General features: G+C 51.8%; 1 protein-coding gene across 1 annotated transcript in view; it reads left to right on the top strand.

Moving 5' to 3' along the window:
• Nucleotides 1–14,217, top strand: part of SDK1 (sidekick cell adhesion molecule 1) — a 793,009-nt gene that overhangs the window by 679,698 nt on the left and 99,094 nt on the right. The window contains exon 22 of the mRNA XM_057750135.1: nt 66–187. Coding sequence (XP_057606118.1) covers nt 66–187 — 122 coding nt within the window. The remainder of the gene's footprint in view (nt 1–65; nt 188–14,217) is intronic.

The raw sequence follows: 14,217 nt of genomic DNA, 5'->3' as shown, positions 1-14,217 counted from the left end.
TTGATACCTTTCTTGAGCGGTGACAGAATTTAAATCTCCCCCTTTCCTCTCTCACTTATCTCCAGAACTCCCTGGTGCCCCATCCAACCTGGTCATTTCCAACATCAGCCCTCGCTCAGCCACCCTGCAGTTCCGACCCGGCTACGACGGGAAGACGTCCATCTCCAGGTGGATCGTGGAGGGACAGGTATGGTCTCCTTGAAGCCGAGAGTTGCAGTTTCCACAGAGTAACACTGGGGCCTGACGTTGAGAGACGGTCGATTGGTGCCTTTGCAGAATGGGGCTGCCTCGGGGTGGTTTGGGAGGTGGCGACATGTGGAGGAGGAGAGCCAGAGACCGGAGGTGGCCGGATGCCGGGGTTAAGGCCTCGGAAGAGGGGGAAAACGGGATGTTAGGCTGGACTCTTATTGGAGGGCGGAAGATGTGATCATGGGGGGAGCATTCAAGTTGTGGTTCAGTTTACAGTAAGTTCCCCAATTCAATGGCGTCGTTGGTTGAGATCCTTCTCTCAATTCTGTATCACAGTTAGCTGCTGAACAGACCACAAGGATTGTCTGGTACAGCCTTCCTCTCGTGTGAGTGAGTGAATGTGCGTTTGCTCAACAATGTTTGTAGAGCGTGTTTCTTCCCAGGCGTGAGGACATAGTGGTAAACAGAACTGGGCAGAGTGCGTGCTGTAAAGGTGGAAAGTTCTCTCTCGGGAGAACGACCCTCAGGCTGCTGGGAGGGGAACACGTGCTTTACAGGTGAGGACGGCAGGGGTCCAGATGGCTGGAGTGAGGGGGCAGTAGCAAGATAGCATGCCCCGCGGGCTCACGCGTCAGGGGGAGGGTCACAGGGGCCTCGGTGAATTCCACTCACCGGAAGTGCCTTGTTCTACTACAGGCAGAGAAAACAGACAAAGAGCCCCGTGCTGGGCGTAGTAAAGTTTCCGAACGGTTATCATCCGCAGTAAAACCCTAGTGATTTTCACGACCATGCTTGTGCTCTATTGCAAGACAATTCGCTCTTGGATATTGGCCATAAATCAGGGCACGAATTCCATCTACATTTTCAAAACTTTCATTAAGCGACTGTTTCTGGAAGCCTCTGCAGGACTCTGACAGTGGGAACCAGCTAGTTGGAACTGGTCAATTAATGAGGCGGGAACAATTATTTACTTCGGAAAAAAATCACCGTACGCCCCTACCTCCCATCAAACTGAAAAAAATAAATCCCCGGGAAATGAAAACCAAAACAATAAAAGCGAACTTTAAAATGCATCAAAGAAAGTACAGGAGAAAAATTGTGGGGCCTCCTGGAAACCAATTCTGGCGTCTCAGAGTCTGCCAGATGGAGCCGGGAGAGCGCTTGGAGGAACACAGACGCCGACAGTCCGTCCTCGGTGTCACTGGACAGCAGTACAGCCGGGCACGGTGCACGCCAAGGACGGACAAAGCTCTGCGGGCTTCGGGGTGGGAGTCAGGCCAGGCGGGGCCGCGGGAGCAGAGATGACCCCCCGCTCCGTGGCGCAGCTCGAGACCTGCGTCTTGTGCTTCCAGAGCCAGACCTGGGAGCGTTGGCACTCCTTCTGCCGGCGTTCTGTTCGCCAGGACAGTCAGGGCTCCGGACAGCCGCAGGGGGTCTGTCTGTCCTGTCCGAGAAGAGGAAGTGATGGGTGAGCACCTAGCGCTTCTCTGCACAGCACGTTTGCTTTGTGCTTCTGTCCCACAACTGATCTGTTTATATTTTTAATCTAAAGCACTTTAAAACACACTCAGAAGGAAGCAGTGATGCAATGAGCTCCCGCATGCCTGATCACCCAGGTTCATCTCTCCTCCTGTCTGGGTCCATCTAGTCCCACTTTCTATTGCTGCTGGAACTTCTGGGTTGGTTTTTTTTTTTTTTTTTCAATTTAAAAAAAATTTGACTGAAGTAGCATTTATTTACAATATTATATTATTTTCAGTTGTACAACACAGTGATTCAGTCTTTTCATAGCTTATACTCCATTTAGTTATTACAAAATATTGGATATATCCCCTGTGCTGTGCATTAACTCTATATATCGTATATATTTCATGCTTAGTAGTTTGCACCTTTTTCCTCTTTTTTTTAAATTGAAGTATAGTTGCTGTACAATATTTATATACAATATTTATACAGTATAGGGATTCCCGCCTTTTAAAGTCATTCTCCGTTTATAGTTGTTATAAAACAGTGGCCCTGTTGCCTGTGTTGTACAGCACACCCTGTAGCTTATTTTATACCGAGCAGTTGGTGCCTCTTACTCCCCCACTCCCATGCCCCTCTCCCTTCCCTCTCCCCACTGGTGACCACTGCGTGTCTCAGACCACACGTCCTTTTATTCCCAAGTATTCAGCACCCGCCTCTCGGATGCATGTGCGTGCAGAGATGGGGACAAGTTTTCGCAAGCACAGTGTGGAGCAAGAGAAGCCAGGCTCGTGACTGGAGTCCACAGAGTTCCAGAGAAGGAGAGGTCATCCTTGGTGTTAGAGCGCTGGTCCCCTCCGGGGTCTCTGGGAAACAGTGCCTGGAAGGCTCTGGAATGTTAGGAATGTTGTTTTGGTTTGTTCTTTTGCTTCAATCTTTAGATATCACTTTTACTTTTTAAAAAATTGTTCAAATGTTTAAAATTTATTTTTGAGCATGTAATTCATTTGCCTGATCTCAAAGTCACAAATGTTAAAAAAAATCGGGGAGGTTTGTGTTCGTCTTTCTCCCTTTACTCTGCTGCCTCTCTCCCCAGAAGCCCCACAGTAGGTTTCTGCTTGGTCCTCTTCTGTCGTTTGCAGCGCAAGCAAGTACACGCACCCATGTCCCCCTTCCTTACTCAGAAGGCACTTTGCTTTCTTCAGTTGAGGACACGTCGTGAAGATCACGTGCCTGGCGTGTTGTCTTCCCTTGTGTAGACGTGTGAGCTTGTGTGTTCAGCTGGTCCTCTACTGGCGGACACCTGGGGTGCGCCTTCCTCTCCTGTCGCTGCCACAGCAAACGTCCAAAGCCCCGTGGCTGAAACAAGTGTGTTACCACAGCTTTGGACTCCAAGGGATGAAGTCCAGGTGTGGGCAGGTTGCGTTCCTGTCCAGAGGCTCTAGAGGACCACCATCTCCTTGCTCATTCAAGCTGCTGGCCGAACTCACTTCCCTGTGGTCCTAGGACCGAGCTGGCTGTCACCATCCCCAGCTTCTATGGCCACACGTTCCTTCCTCCACCTTCGGAGCCAGCCATGGTGGGTCAGGTCCTTCTCAGGCTCCAACTGTCTCTTCTCCTTCCGTCTCATCTCTCTGATCCACTCTTCCACCCCCTCTTGTACTTTTTAGGACCCACCCAGATAATCCAGGATAATCTCCCTATTTCAAGGCTCTTAACCGTAATCACATCTGCAAAGCCCCTTCTGTGTAGGGTAGCATACCCACAGGTCCCAGGGATTAGAGTGTGGACACCTGGGGCATTCCCGGGGGGCTTGGGAGGATGCCTGTAGGGGGGCATTGTTCTGCCGAAAGGTGGTTTTCAGCCTTTTGCATACTCATTTTGTATTTTTGCCACTGACTCTTTGGGATAGATTCCTAGGAATGGGATTTGGGGATCAAACAGTGAATGTATATGTAGATTTCCTAGACGTTACCAAATCCCTCTGCTACAGGTGGTACATTTTGCATTAGGTTACGAAAAATATACAAGTGGTACATTTTTCATTTCCATCAGCAATATATGTAATTGGTTGACATGCCAAAAAAAACTGAAGTCTAATTTATCAATCCTTTCTTACAAGGTTTTGGACTTCAAGTCTTAGAAAGATTTTCCCCATTCTCAAGTTAAAAAAGGAATTCACCCAATTTTTTACTACCAGTTCTATGGTTTCATGTTTTGGAATTCCATCCATTTGGAATTTGTTCTTTCATATGGAGTGAGGTATGAATCCATTTTTTATCACTTTGCAAATAGCTCTGTAACTGTCCCAAAGCCATCTATTAAAAAGTCCATTTTCTCCTCCTCCTGAGTTGTAGTATTAAGTTCCTGTGTGCACTTGAGTCTATTTCAGAACTCTTTATTCTGTTCTGTTAGTCTGGCTGTTCATGCACTAACTGTTTAGTTAGAGAGGCTTTAAAATTTGTTTTAATGTCTGGTAAGGTCTTCCCAACCCCCACCAACACACACACGCACACGCACGCACGCATGCACGCACACACACACCTGCACACACACACATGCACGTACGCACAGGCACGCACGCACACACACATGTGCACGCACACACACATGTGCACGCACGCACACACATGCACGCACGCACACACACACCTGTGTGCACGGCTTGACTTGTTTAGGATTTCTCTCACCTTGTTGATGTCTTATGATATCTGGTCTTTCTATCCAGGAACATGACACGCCTTTCCATTTGTTTAAATCTACTTTTGTCAGCTGTTTTCTTCTTGGCAGAAGCGCTGGGCTGTCTATTCCTACCCCAACTCTGCTCCCAAAGCAGCAGGGAGACTGAGGGGCAATCAGCGTGCCTGAGAAGCTGTGATGGGAAGAGTATGGACTTTGCACCAGCAGCCCTGGCCCCCTGCCCTGACCCCCTTCCTAGCTCTGTGGTCCTGGACTTGCCTCACTTCTGCAGGAGCCCCAGCATCCTCGTGTGTAAACAGGCTCAGCAGTGCTGCCGCGGGGTTGCTGTGGGGACTGATTCAGGCGTGTACATTTGAAATTGCCTCTTCTGGCTGCTGCTGGCGTATAGGAGCACAGCTGAGTTTTGAATTTTTTTTAATTTAATGAACTCTCATGTTCTAAGTGCTTCTACAAACGTAAACTCATTTACTCCTCGCACTGATTGTGAGGAGGCTGCCGTGACCACCCCACAGACAAGACGCGAGGGACCGTGCTGCATCCCGGGGGCACCCCTCTCAGCCTGGCAGCGGGTCGGGCCGCACACCGGAGGCTGCGGAGGTACTGCCGGCCAGCCCGGAGTGAGTGCCTCACGGCCAGAAGCTGGGAGAATCTCCGGTTAGTGCGTTAGCTCTACTGTCGTTTCTGTAAGGAAGTCACATTACCTGCTACTAGCGACAGTTTTATTTCTGCCTTTGAAACCTTCAAATCCTTTCTTTCTCTTTTCCATTGCTTTTCATTTATTGTTCTTAATGGGAGGGCTGGGTCCTCCTGTATCGTCCTGAATTGGAGCAGTGATAGAACAACCTTTGTTTTATTACTAACTTCAGAGAAATTCTTTTAAGGTTTTATTATCAAGTATGACATTTACAACATTTATGGGAGGTTTTGTGGGGGATTTTTGATGTTTTGGTTTTGTAGCTGGCTTGTATTGGGTTAAGACAGTTCTTTTCTAATCTTGGTTTGCTAGGAGTTGTTTTGGGGTGGGTTTTTTTAGGATTTAAAAAAACATAAAGAAGTTTAATTTTGTCAAACTATTTTTTGAATCTGTTGAGTTGTTCATGTTTTTTCATCTTCTGGGTGTCGGTGGATGATTTATGTTGATATTCTACTGTTCGCCCATCCCAGTATTCCAGAGATAAACACAATTTGATGTTTATTTGGTTTGGTTTGGTTTGGGTTTAAGATGTTTGTATCCATGTTTATAAGTGAACTTGGCCTTTTCTGATTGTTGGTTTGGCTTTTAAGACCAGGAGTTTCCTTTCTCACCAGTTTTCAGAAATAAAGTCATGATTGCTCTGAAGGGGGAGGTGAGAGGCGCAGGTGCCGACACCCAATCTCACCAGCAGCAGGAACCTCATGACCATCTTCCCCAGGTGGCCGGGGGTCTCCATCCCAGCTGTGGGTCAGTGCAGAATTTAGGGCACACCAGCGCTCAGACCCCCCGCAGATCAACCCATCCGTATCCCCCGGCATGGGTCCTGTTTGTATGGAACTTCCCAGGTGACACAGGGGGTCGAGATGCTCCCGTGTCTGCTGCTCCGGTCCTGCCCCGGGGGCCCTGTGCATGGAGCCTGCAGTGGGACGTGTCCATGGCCTCTGCCCACGTCTCTTCCCAGAGGTTCTGAGGCTCCGGTTCCCTGGGGAGGATGATCTGGGCAGGCTCCGTGCCCGTCCCCGGGCCTGCACCTGGCGTTTCAGAGCAGCCAGGGTGGTGCAGATCCATGGCGTGGGGCGCATGGTGATCACACAGGTTCCCCTGGGTATGCAGCTCCCGGCTGCCGTGCTCACGGCTAGCTCACCGTTAGCCTGTAGCCATTTCTTGAAAGTTTGAGATTGCCCTAAAGTTCATTTTCACCTTTCACCTTGAAAGTATTTCAAAACTACAGAAAAGTTGCAAGAATACTACAAAAAACCATCTTTGGCCCAGAGACCCCATCCCAGTTTTGTCAGTTATCCCAAAATGTCCTTGGCAGCAAAAGGATCCGGTCCAGGCCCCCACATCGCACCTGGCTGCCCTGTCTCCCCACTCCCCTCACCTGGATTAGTCCTTGGCCATTACTTGACCTTCATGACCTTGACAGTTTCAGAGATCACAAGCCATTCCTTTCCTAGAATAGCCCTCAATTTGGATTTGTATATTTCTTCATGAGTAGACTCAGATTGTGCTTTGTGGTCAGAATGTCTCAGAAGCGATGCTGAGTTCCTCACACTGCGTCTTGTTGGGTTTAATATGATATCAAAATGCCCTATCACTGGTGGAGTTCACGTTGCTCACTCAGTTAAAATGGAGTCCGCCAGGTGTGTCCACTGTAGAGTTCCCTTTCTTCCTTTCACAATAAAGAAGTACTTTGTGGGGAGGTACTTCCAGATTGCGTGAAAATCTCATCTCCTTTCCACCCACATCTCTAGTTTGTCTCTCACGGATAATGTCTTGCCAGCATTAATTACTGTAACGAGGCGCCCAATTGCGACCTTTCTAATTCGGTCACTTCTTCATTTATTGATTGGACTTCTATTGTTTAAAAAAAAAAGCTTTCTATTCTCGCTTGTTTATCCGTGTGTTTGTTTCTGTCAGTGTGGACTCGGGTCCCTGCTTTATGCAACAGCTTATCATCCGTTGCTGTCATCGTTTACGGTGGTGGTCAAGCTTTCCCGCATGTGGCCGGTGGGAGGCCCTCCAGCTGGCGTCTGCGTCCTTCTCACACGTTGCGGGTGCTCCAAGCACCTCCTTACTTTCTGGCACAAGGTGTTCTTGGCTTATCTTATTCTTTTATCTTCTTTCCCAGCCATTTCTCCAAGGAACCTTGGGTGGAGAGTGGTGTTTAGAAACCAAGATCTGGGCAGTAGATGTGCTCATTGCTCCCAGGGTGTCCCTGCTCCCAGGCCCTCTCGGTGCATACATGCTCACACACATGCAGGTCTGCGCACAGGCCTGCCTCTGTATCTGTCTGCACACACTGAGAAGTGTTAGTTCACACCAGCACCTCCAGATACAATTCAGTGCCATCCATTTACTCAGGCCACCCCCTCTCCACATTTACACTAACCCCACTTTGCTCCCAGTACCCGCATTCTGCTTGCTTAGTGAGTCCCCCATATGTGGCCACCTTTGCACAGGTCCCAACTGGGCTCCTCTGCACTGAGCTTCTGGAAGGAAGGATGAGGCTGCCCAAAAAATTTTAACTTGCAAACTTAAGTTATCCAGTGAATCATTGTCTCTCTGTTCCTCCCAGTGGTATGGGATTCCAAACCCCTTAATTCCAAACAAGTCATATTGTGTCCAGTGTTTCAGTCCCACCTTGTGTTCTGTGTCCCCAAAGGCTGCGGTGACAATTAGCATCTTTCCTTACAGTCAATGCTTGCTTAGATTTCATGACGAGTTTGGCTGCAGCTTGAGTTCCCACTCTGTGGCCTCCAGGCACAGACCTTGCTTCTCCGCGCACTCAGCCATGCTCCTGTTATGCGTCTGTTACACTCTGTCCAGCTCTGCTCTGGCTTTGGGGTGGGAGGCTTTTCAGGTTAGCTAGTCTGCCCTTTCTCCAGAACTGGAAGTCCCTTCAAAACAGTCTTTCTAAAATATTGTAACATTAACTCAGCAAGCCTAAAAATGCTGGTAGTGGTGCAGACCGTTGGAACTTCAAAACCAAAAAGGAAATGTTTTCCCTTGAAACTCATTATCTGAACCATTTGTGTTTCAATGTTCCTGGAGAGAAACTGTTCAGCTATAGAGAGAAGTTTAGTTCCAAGCCCCAGAGGTCGGCACTACAGGCTTCTCCTGGCCCAGAGGAGGCAGGGGTGAGCGCTGGGTATTTCCTCACTGGGTGGGTGGGGCCCCGAGCCGGTCCCGTCCCAGAGCCGAGGCACACACAGCCCCTGGAATGACTCCTCCTGCCGAGTGGACTAGGCGCCCTTTCCTCTGTCCTCTGCACTGACTGCTGCCTGGTTATCTGCTACTAATCCATTCTCTTGGTCCAATTAGTTGGAACTGGTTTTCAATCATATACTAAGTTATCCCAAGGAAGTCTCGTGATGACGTGGCAGAGGTTAGCATGAATGTCCATCCTGGGGCAAATGAATCCTCTTTTATTGGTGAACGAGCCCTACTAACCTCAAAGGCATATTACAGCAGGGTGTCCATTCGGAAATCTATGAACGGGCATCTCTTTAAAGGCCTTGGAAGGCACTTCATTGCGAGGCCAGTTTTCAGTTATCTGCAGACTCAAGGCAAAGATACTGCAACCCACCCCCTCATCCCCAAAACACACATGGCCCCGTCCAGGGACAGAGCAGACCCGCAGCCTCTGAGGTCTTTCGAGAAACCCCATCCCCCCTTTTCCCCGTGCACCCTCCTGGCCTTCACCACATTCCATGCACCATCCTCTGACTCACCCCCAGGAGGGGGCCGCGGACAAGGTCCCTGAGGATGCTGTCCGTGACACAGAGACAGATAGAACAGGCCTTGGGACCAGAGAGGCCGGGCCTTGGACCCCAGCTCTGCCACTCCTGGCTGGGTGGCTTTAGGTGCCTCATCCCGTTCATGCCCTTCAGCTGTAGAACGGGAATGACAGCACCTGTACGGCAGGCTGCTGCAGCATTAGACCCTCTGGTCCTATTCATGTGTCTAGGATGTGCATGGCTCTCGTTCTGTGGGCATGAGGCACTTTACAAGTTAAATCTCTGAGAAGCCCGTCAGCCCTCAGGGCAGTGGGAGGCCATGTCCGTGTCGTGTCGTCCCCCAGGAGGCCTCAGTGCACCCCCACTACCTCTCTGAGGATGTCTCGGCACGTTCGCTGGTCCAGGCAGGCTCCAACTTTCCTAAACTCAGCACAGTAGGGTCCTAGATACGGTGACCGGCATAGGCGATGCCTTCTGGAATATTCCACACCTAATCCCCTTTGAATGGATACAGGCTCTGTGCTGCAGCACAGTCTATGCTGCAGTGTGACCCCTGCATTTGATCTGCCATCAAAGAAGTGGTCATTGCCCCCGACCTGTGCCTGGCCACGAAATGGGATTCGCGGAGCAGTGAGGCTCAGGGGCACCCAGGCCAGCGAGACGTTGGCCACCTGGTGATTGATCACGTGGAAAGCGGGGAGGTGATTTATAGAGGTTCGCTCAGGGTGCTGGCAGGCACTGAGGAAGGAGGGACAGAGTCTGTTCAGGTGGCCGTGCAGCCCACGGAGGGGGCGACACCTGGGCCCCATCCCCAGGGCCCACGACCGTGAGCCAGGATGGAGGAGAGCCTCAGCCTCCGGGAGCGAGGGCTGGGCTCCTGCCTGCACGCTTTGTGGCAGGACGGCATGTGCCTTCCGCCGCGTGCCTTCCGCCGCTCTGATCCACGCCTTTACAGAGGCATTTCCATTGAATTCTGAGCGTTGGTTACAGTGTGCTGAGAAGGTTGTGCTCTTGGAGTTGTCGGCCGTGAATCGTGGAACCAAAGATCCTCACTGTCGGAGGAGCCCCTTGAAGGGCCCTGTAATAAGTGGTTGCTCAGATGTGGGTTAAAACTTTAAATAGCAGCCTTTACAGGTATTTCTGGTTCCGTAATGCTTTGCTTCATTAGTAACCTTTGACTGTAGAGTGAGCAAAACATCTCTTCCCACACATCATGGTGCACCGAAACGGGGAGATTCAAACGTCACGTGTTCGCTCCTGCCGCCTGGCACCTCCTGGAGCCCCGCCGTGAGCTGTGTGCTAATAGCAGGATGACACCCAGGCTTCTCCAGGGGCTGCTCTGAGCCAGGTTTTCTGTAACGAAGATGCTGGTGGTAGCACTTGGGTACAGATAAAACTGTTTCCATCCGAAAATGGAAAGAAAAAAGAGCCCACTTCGGGCTTATGTGTGCGTGATGGTGCCATTTTCTTCGGATGCGCTGTTTCAGGGAGCGTTACAGGCTAAGCAAACACAGCGCGGGCTGCCAAGGACTGGTCTCTTGGTAACTGAAGAGCAGTGCAGGTGGCAGCCGGTGCCCGGGGTCCACAGACAAGGCACTCACAGATGCCCGAGGTGGCTTGGCAGTGTCCATGGCGGTGGCATTTGGAGACACACCTTCCGCAGAGGGGGGAGAGTGACGCTCTGTTTCCCAAGTGCACATCCCCCCGAGGGACCGGATCAGGCTGGAGAGTGGAGACCAGGCTTTGTCTCCTGTTCTCTGTGCTGACAGGCGCCCCCGAGAGAAAGCTCACGGGGTGTACGGGGCCCGTGTTTCCTTCCCCCGCAGGCCCTGGTCCAGGCCTCTCCCAGTGACTCTCTCCCAGCAGCGAGTCCTTGGGAAAATGTGGTCCTGGTGGGTGTGTGAACCCGTGGTCCCTCACGGTTGTGGCCTCGGAGCCAGCGCGCCGCCTGGGAGCTCCGGCTGGGAGCTGGTCCTGCTCCTTCGCAGACTCGTCTGTCCCATCCACGCCCGCACCATTCCCACGCCAAGGGCCTGTGGGCTCCAGTCCCGAGCTGACCCCTGGCACCTCTGCCTCTGGCAAGGAGGGAAGAAGGGCTCGTGGAAGAAACAGGGCCGCGGACCCTCATGGCAGGTGAGGGAGAAGCAGACAGCCGTGGGCCTCCGGGAGCGCCATTCACGACCCTCCTTGAGCGCAAGGCCAGGAGGTGTGTGCACACCAAAGGAACAGCTCTCCGAAAGCTTGCTCTCAGCGGTCCACTTCGCTGTGTGCGCGTTCTCAGTGATTTTTCCTCTTTAACAGTCTGTAAAAGTGCTAAAGTGCAAATTGGGAGACATCAAGGCTTGGCAAGACCGTAGGTTCCCTGGAATAAGACACTCAGGTGCCCGGCTCTGCCCGGGATCCTCCAGTGTTCCGTCCTGAGCTGGGCCCGGCCATCGGCAGGATGGGACCAGCTGAGACCTGCCAGGAAGTGTGTGGCCCCAGGAAGGCCGGGGAGGGGGCAGGCTGACCAGCGAAGATGGTGCAAGAGCAGAAACCGGCACATCAGGGAGGCGTGTCCTCAGCACGAGGCGAGGCTGCTGGGGTGTAGGAGGCCCGTCAGCACCGCTGCAGGCACAGGGACAGGATCCTGGTGCATGGGATGCATCCTGTGGCCTCCCCTGGCCTCACTCCCTCGGGATAACATCCGGAGAATGAGAATGCCTCGGCGCTGGACTCACACTTATTAAGCACTTAATAAACACAAGCGATAATAAAAATATGAAAGTCAAGGCAAATATTTGGACTCACAGAGAGCTGCTTGAGGTGGTGTGGCTCCGAGGAAGGACTGTCCTCGCACTGGGATGTTTCCTGGGACAGACCTGTGCAGACAGTGCAGGCTCGGCCCCGGGAAATAGCGTGGAGTCAAGCCAGCCGCCAGGCCAGGCCCAGGCCAGCCCCGCAAGGTCAGTGTCCTGCTGACGCTCGGGATGGGAGGTGCTGGAGGTCTGTGCACATCTCTGGTCAGAGAACCGAGGCAGGCCGCGTCCCTGGTGGGGGCGGGGGGGTGGGGTGCAGCCCCGGAGGAGCAGCTCCTGTGCCCGGAAGGCAGCCCGGCTCGAGCACCCAGAGTGCCAGCTGAGCGTCCAACTGCTGGTGCGAGAATGTGTTCACACAGAACCAAAACCATCCCACTTCCAGCCTTCCCTGGTCCACTCTCCGGGCAGAGACGTTGCATCCTGTGTTTACGTGTCTGTCTGACTGGCTACCTGCTACCTCTGACAGTGTGTTCTGTCTCTGGCAGGGTCACAGGCCAGATGTTTTTTATTTCATCACTTTGAGGTCTGGAGTTGGGGATTTCTAATCGCCAATTATATCTCCTCCTTTCCTCGTTACGGGTGGATGTTAGGGCTGATTGTGGCCCCTTTGATAAGTACCTGTCATCATTTCAATTGTAATAAGCCTTGACAGAGGTTGAATTTCTTTTTCATCATAGGGAGATAAAGAGTGACATTATCTCTGCGGTCACATATGCATAAGAGAGCTGTCGCTGCTCTGATGGCTCCTCCAGCAATGGCCGGGCCATCTGGGTAAATTTTCTGAGACGGGCTTCGGCTCTGTTCTGGTGTGGCACCTCTGCCCACGCGCTTAGGGCCTGGGTGGTGACCGTGAAACACACACTTGGATATTTCCAAATGTTTATTGTTTGCTTCCGTGTCCACGATAACAGCCTGGTGATGACTCCTCTCTTTTGTTCCTCGACGTGCGTAGGAAGTCTGTGCAGGATGAGTGCTTTGAAGCAGCTTTTCTGTTCGTTAGTCTATCAGATCCTTTCAGGTCCTGTTACGGGGCTTTTAAAAATACCACAAGAGGAGAAAATACAGCAGCATAAGTGACAACTCAAGTACAATCGAGCACAGCGTTTTACTACAAATGTCATTTTCAAGAGATAGAGGTCAATGCACATATAAATCACAACTGTCAAACTGAATTAAATTTTACGGGAGTAATGTTTTCCTGCTCTGTCTGAGGACCGCTCAAATCTTTCCATCCTAGTGCTCTTGCTGGAATTTTAGATTTGCCTGTGTTTCATTTTTCTGGTCATTGGGTTTTATATTTGGTTCACTCCACCATCCATTCATCTGGCAAATGTTTATTAAGCACCTGCTGTCTTATAGCTTTCAGGACTCATGCTATATCCTGGATTACAAAGGTGGGAAACTTTTACACCCCACCTCCAGAAACTCAGAGTTTGGGGGGGATGTGGGAGGGACTATTGAGATGTAATATAATAGTCAATAAAAATGAGGCTGTGAGAATTGTTACATTGCCAAGCCGCCAAGCCACAACAAAGGGGGCTGGAGTCTGCAACTAAGGAGCACACATGCTGCAACTAAGACCTGGCACAACTGAAAAAAAAACACGTGTGTGTGTGTGTGTGTGTGTGTGTGTAGGCAAGGCAATATCAGAAAGGAAATAGGTAACGAGTAGGATAGTCAAGGAGGGCTCCACATAGGAGGTGAACTCTAAGTTGGGCCTTGAAGGGTGCACAGTATTTTGATGGGGAGCAGGACATTCCAAGCAGAGAGAATAGCAGAGTGAAAGGCATGGTACCTGTTGTTTTAAAATGTGAATTTTATTATTATTCAGGTAGAGTGAGGCCAACAGGTCAGGAGACAACTCCCTGAAAAGATGGTTTGTTACTCACAGTTCCCAAGAGGAGGGAGCACGTGATGCCAGGCAGGGCCACTCGGGGAAGCACCAGGGTTGGTCAGGAGGCGGGGTGGGGGGGGGGGTGCCGTGTGGACCAGAGATGTCACGGTGGTTTCTGTGGAAGGAAAGGACAAGCAGGATGGACAGGCTGAGAACTGGCTGGTTTGGATCGTTCCAGCAGGCTCTGGGGCACAGGGCCCATCCCTGGTTGTCTGGTACCTGCCCTGGGTGCCGAGGGCAGGGGGACAGTGGCCCAGAGTGCGGGAGCCTCGTGGAGGAGGGGGCAGGGATGTGGGCTCTGGGTTGGCTAGTTTGCACGTGAAAGGTGTGCTCGTGGGCTCGTTGTTTACTATCTCTAGGAACTGTCTAACCTTGGGAGGGGCAGTCCCGGTAGGGACAGCAAGGCCCCAGATGTCAGGGCGTGCCATGCAGACACTAGAACTGTGGCTGATCCACGCGTGCAGAATCCTGAGCGGCTGTGTGGTCGGGCATGTGAGCAGGCGGTGATGGGCGCCGGGACTGCAGGGGAGGCGGGCGCCGGTATGAGCAGCCGGCAGCGCCTTGCTAAGGGCGTTTGTTTCTGTCTAACCGTGTCCACCAGAACCTCCACCTCCTGGTCTCCGGGTGTGTGCCAGGGTGTCCCGGCACCCCCCACACGTCACCCCAGCAGAGTCTCCCCATGGGCCTTCGGGCTGGTCTCCGCATTCCAGTCCCTGTTCCAACGACCCTCCACCCTCC

Source organism: Hippopotamus amphibius, chromosome 9 (assembly GCF_030028045.1).
Source record: "Hippopotamus amphibius kiboko isolate mHipAmp2 chromosome 9, mHipAmp2.hap2, whole genome shotgun sequence".
Lineage (NCBI taxonomy): Eukaryota > Metazoa > Chordata > Mammalia > Artiodactyla > Hippopotamidae > Hippopotamus > Hippopotamus amphibius.
The sequence above is the reverse complement of the archived record's forward strand: the minus strand, read 5'-3'. Positions and strand labels throughout refer to the sequence as shown.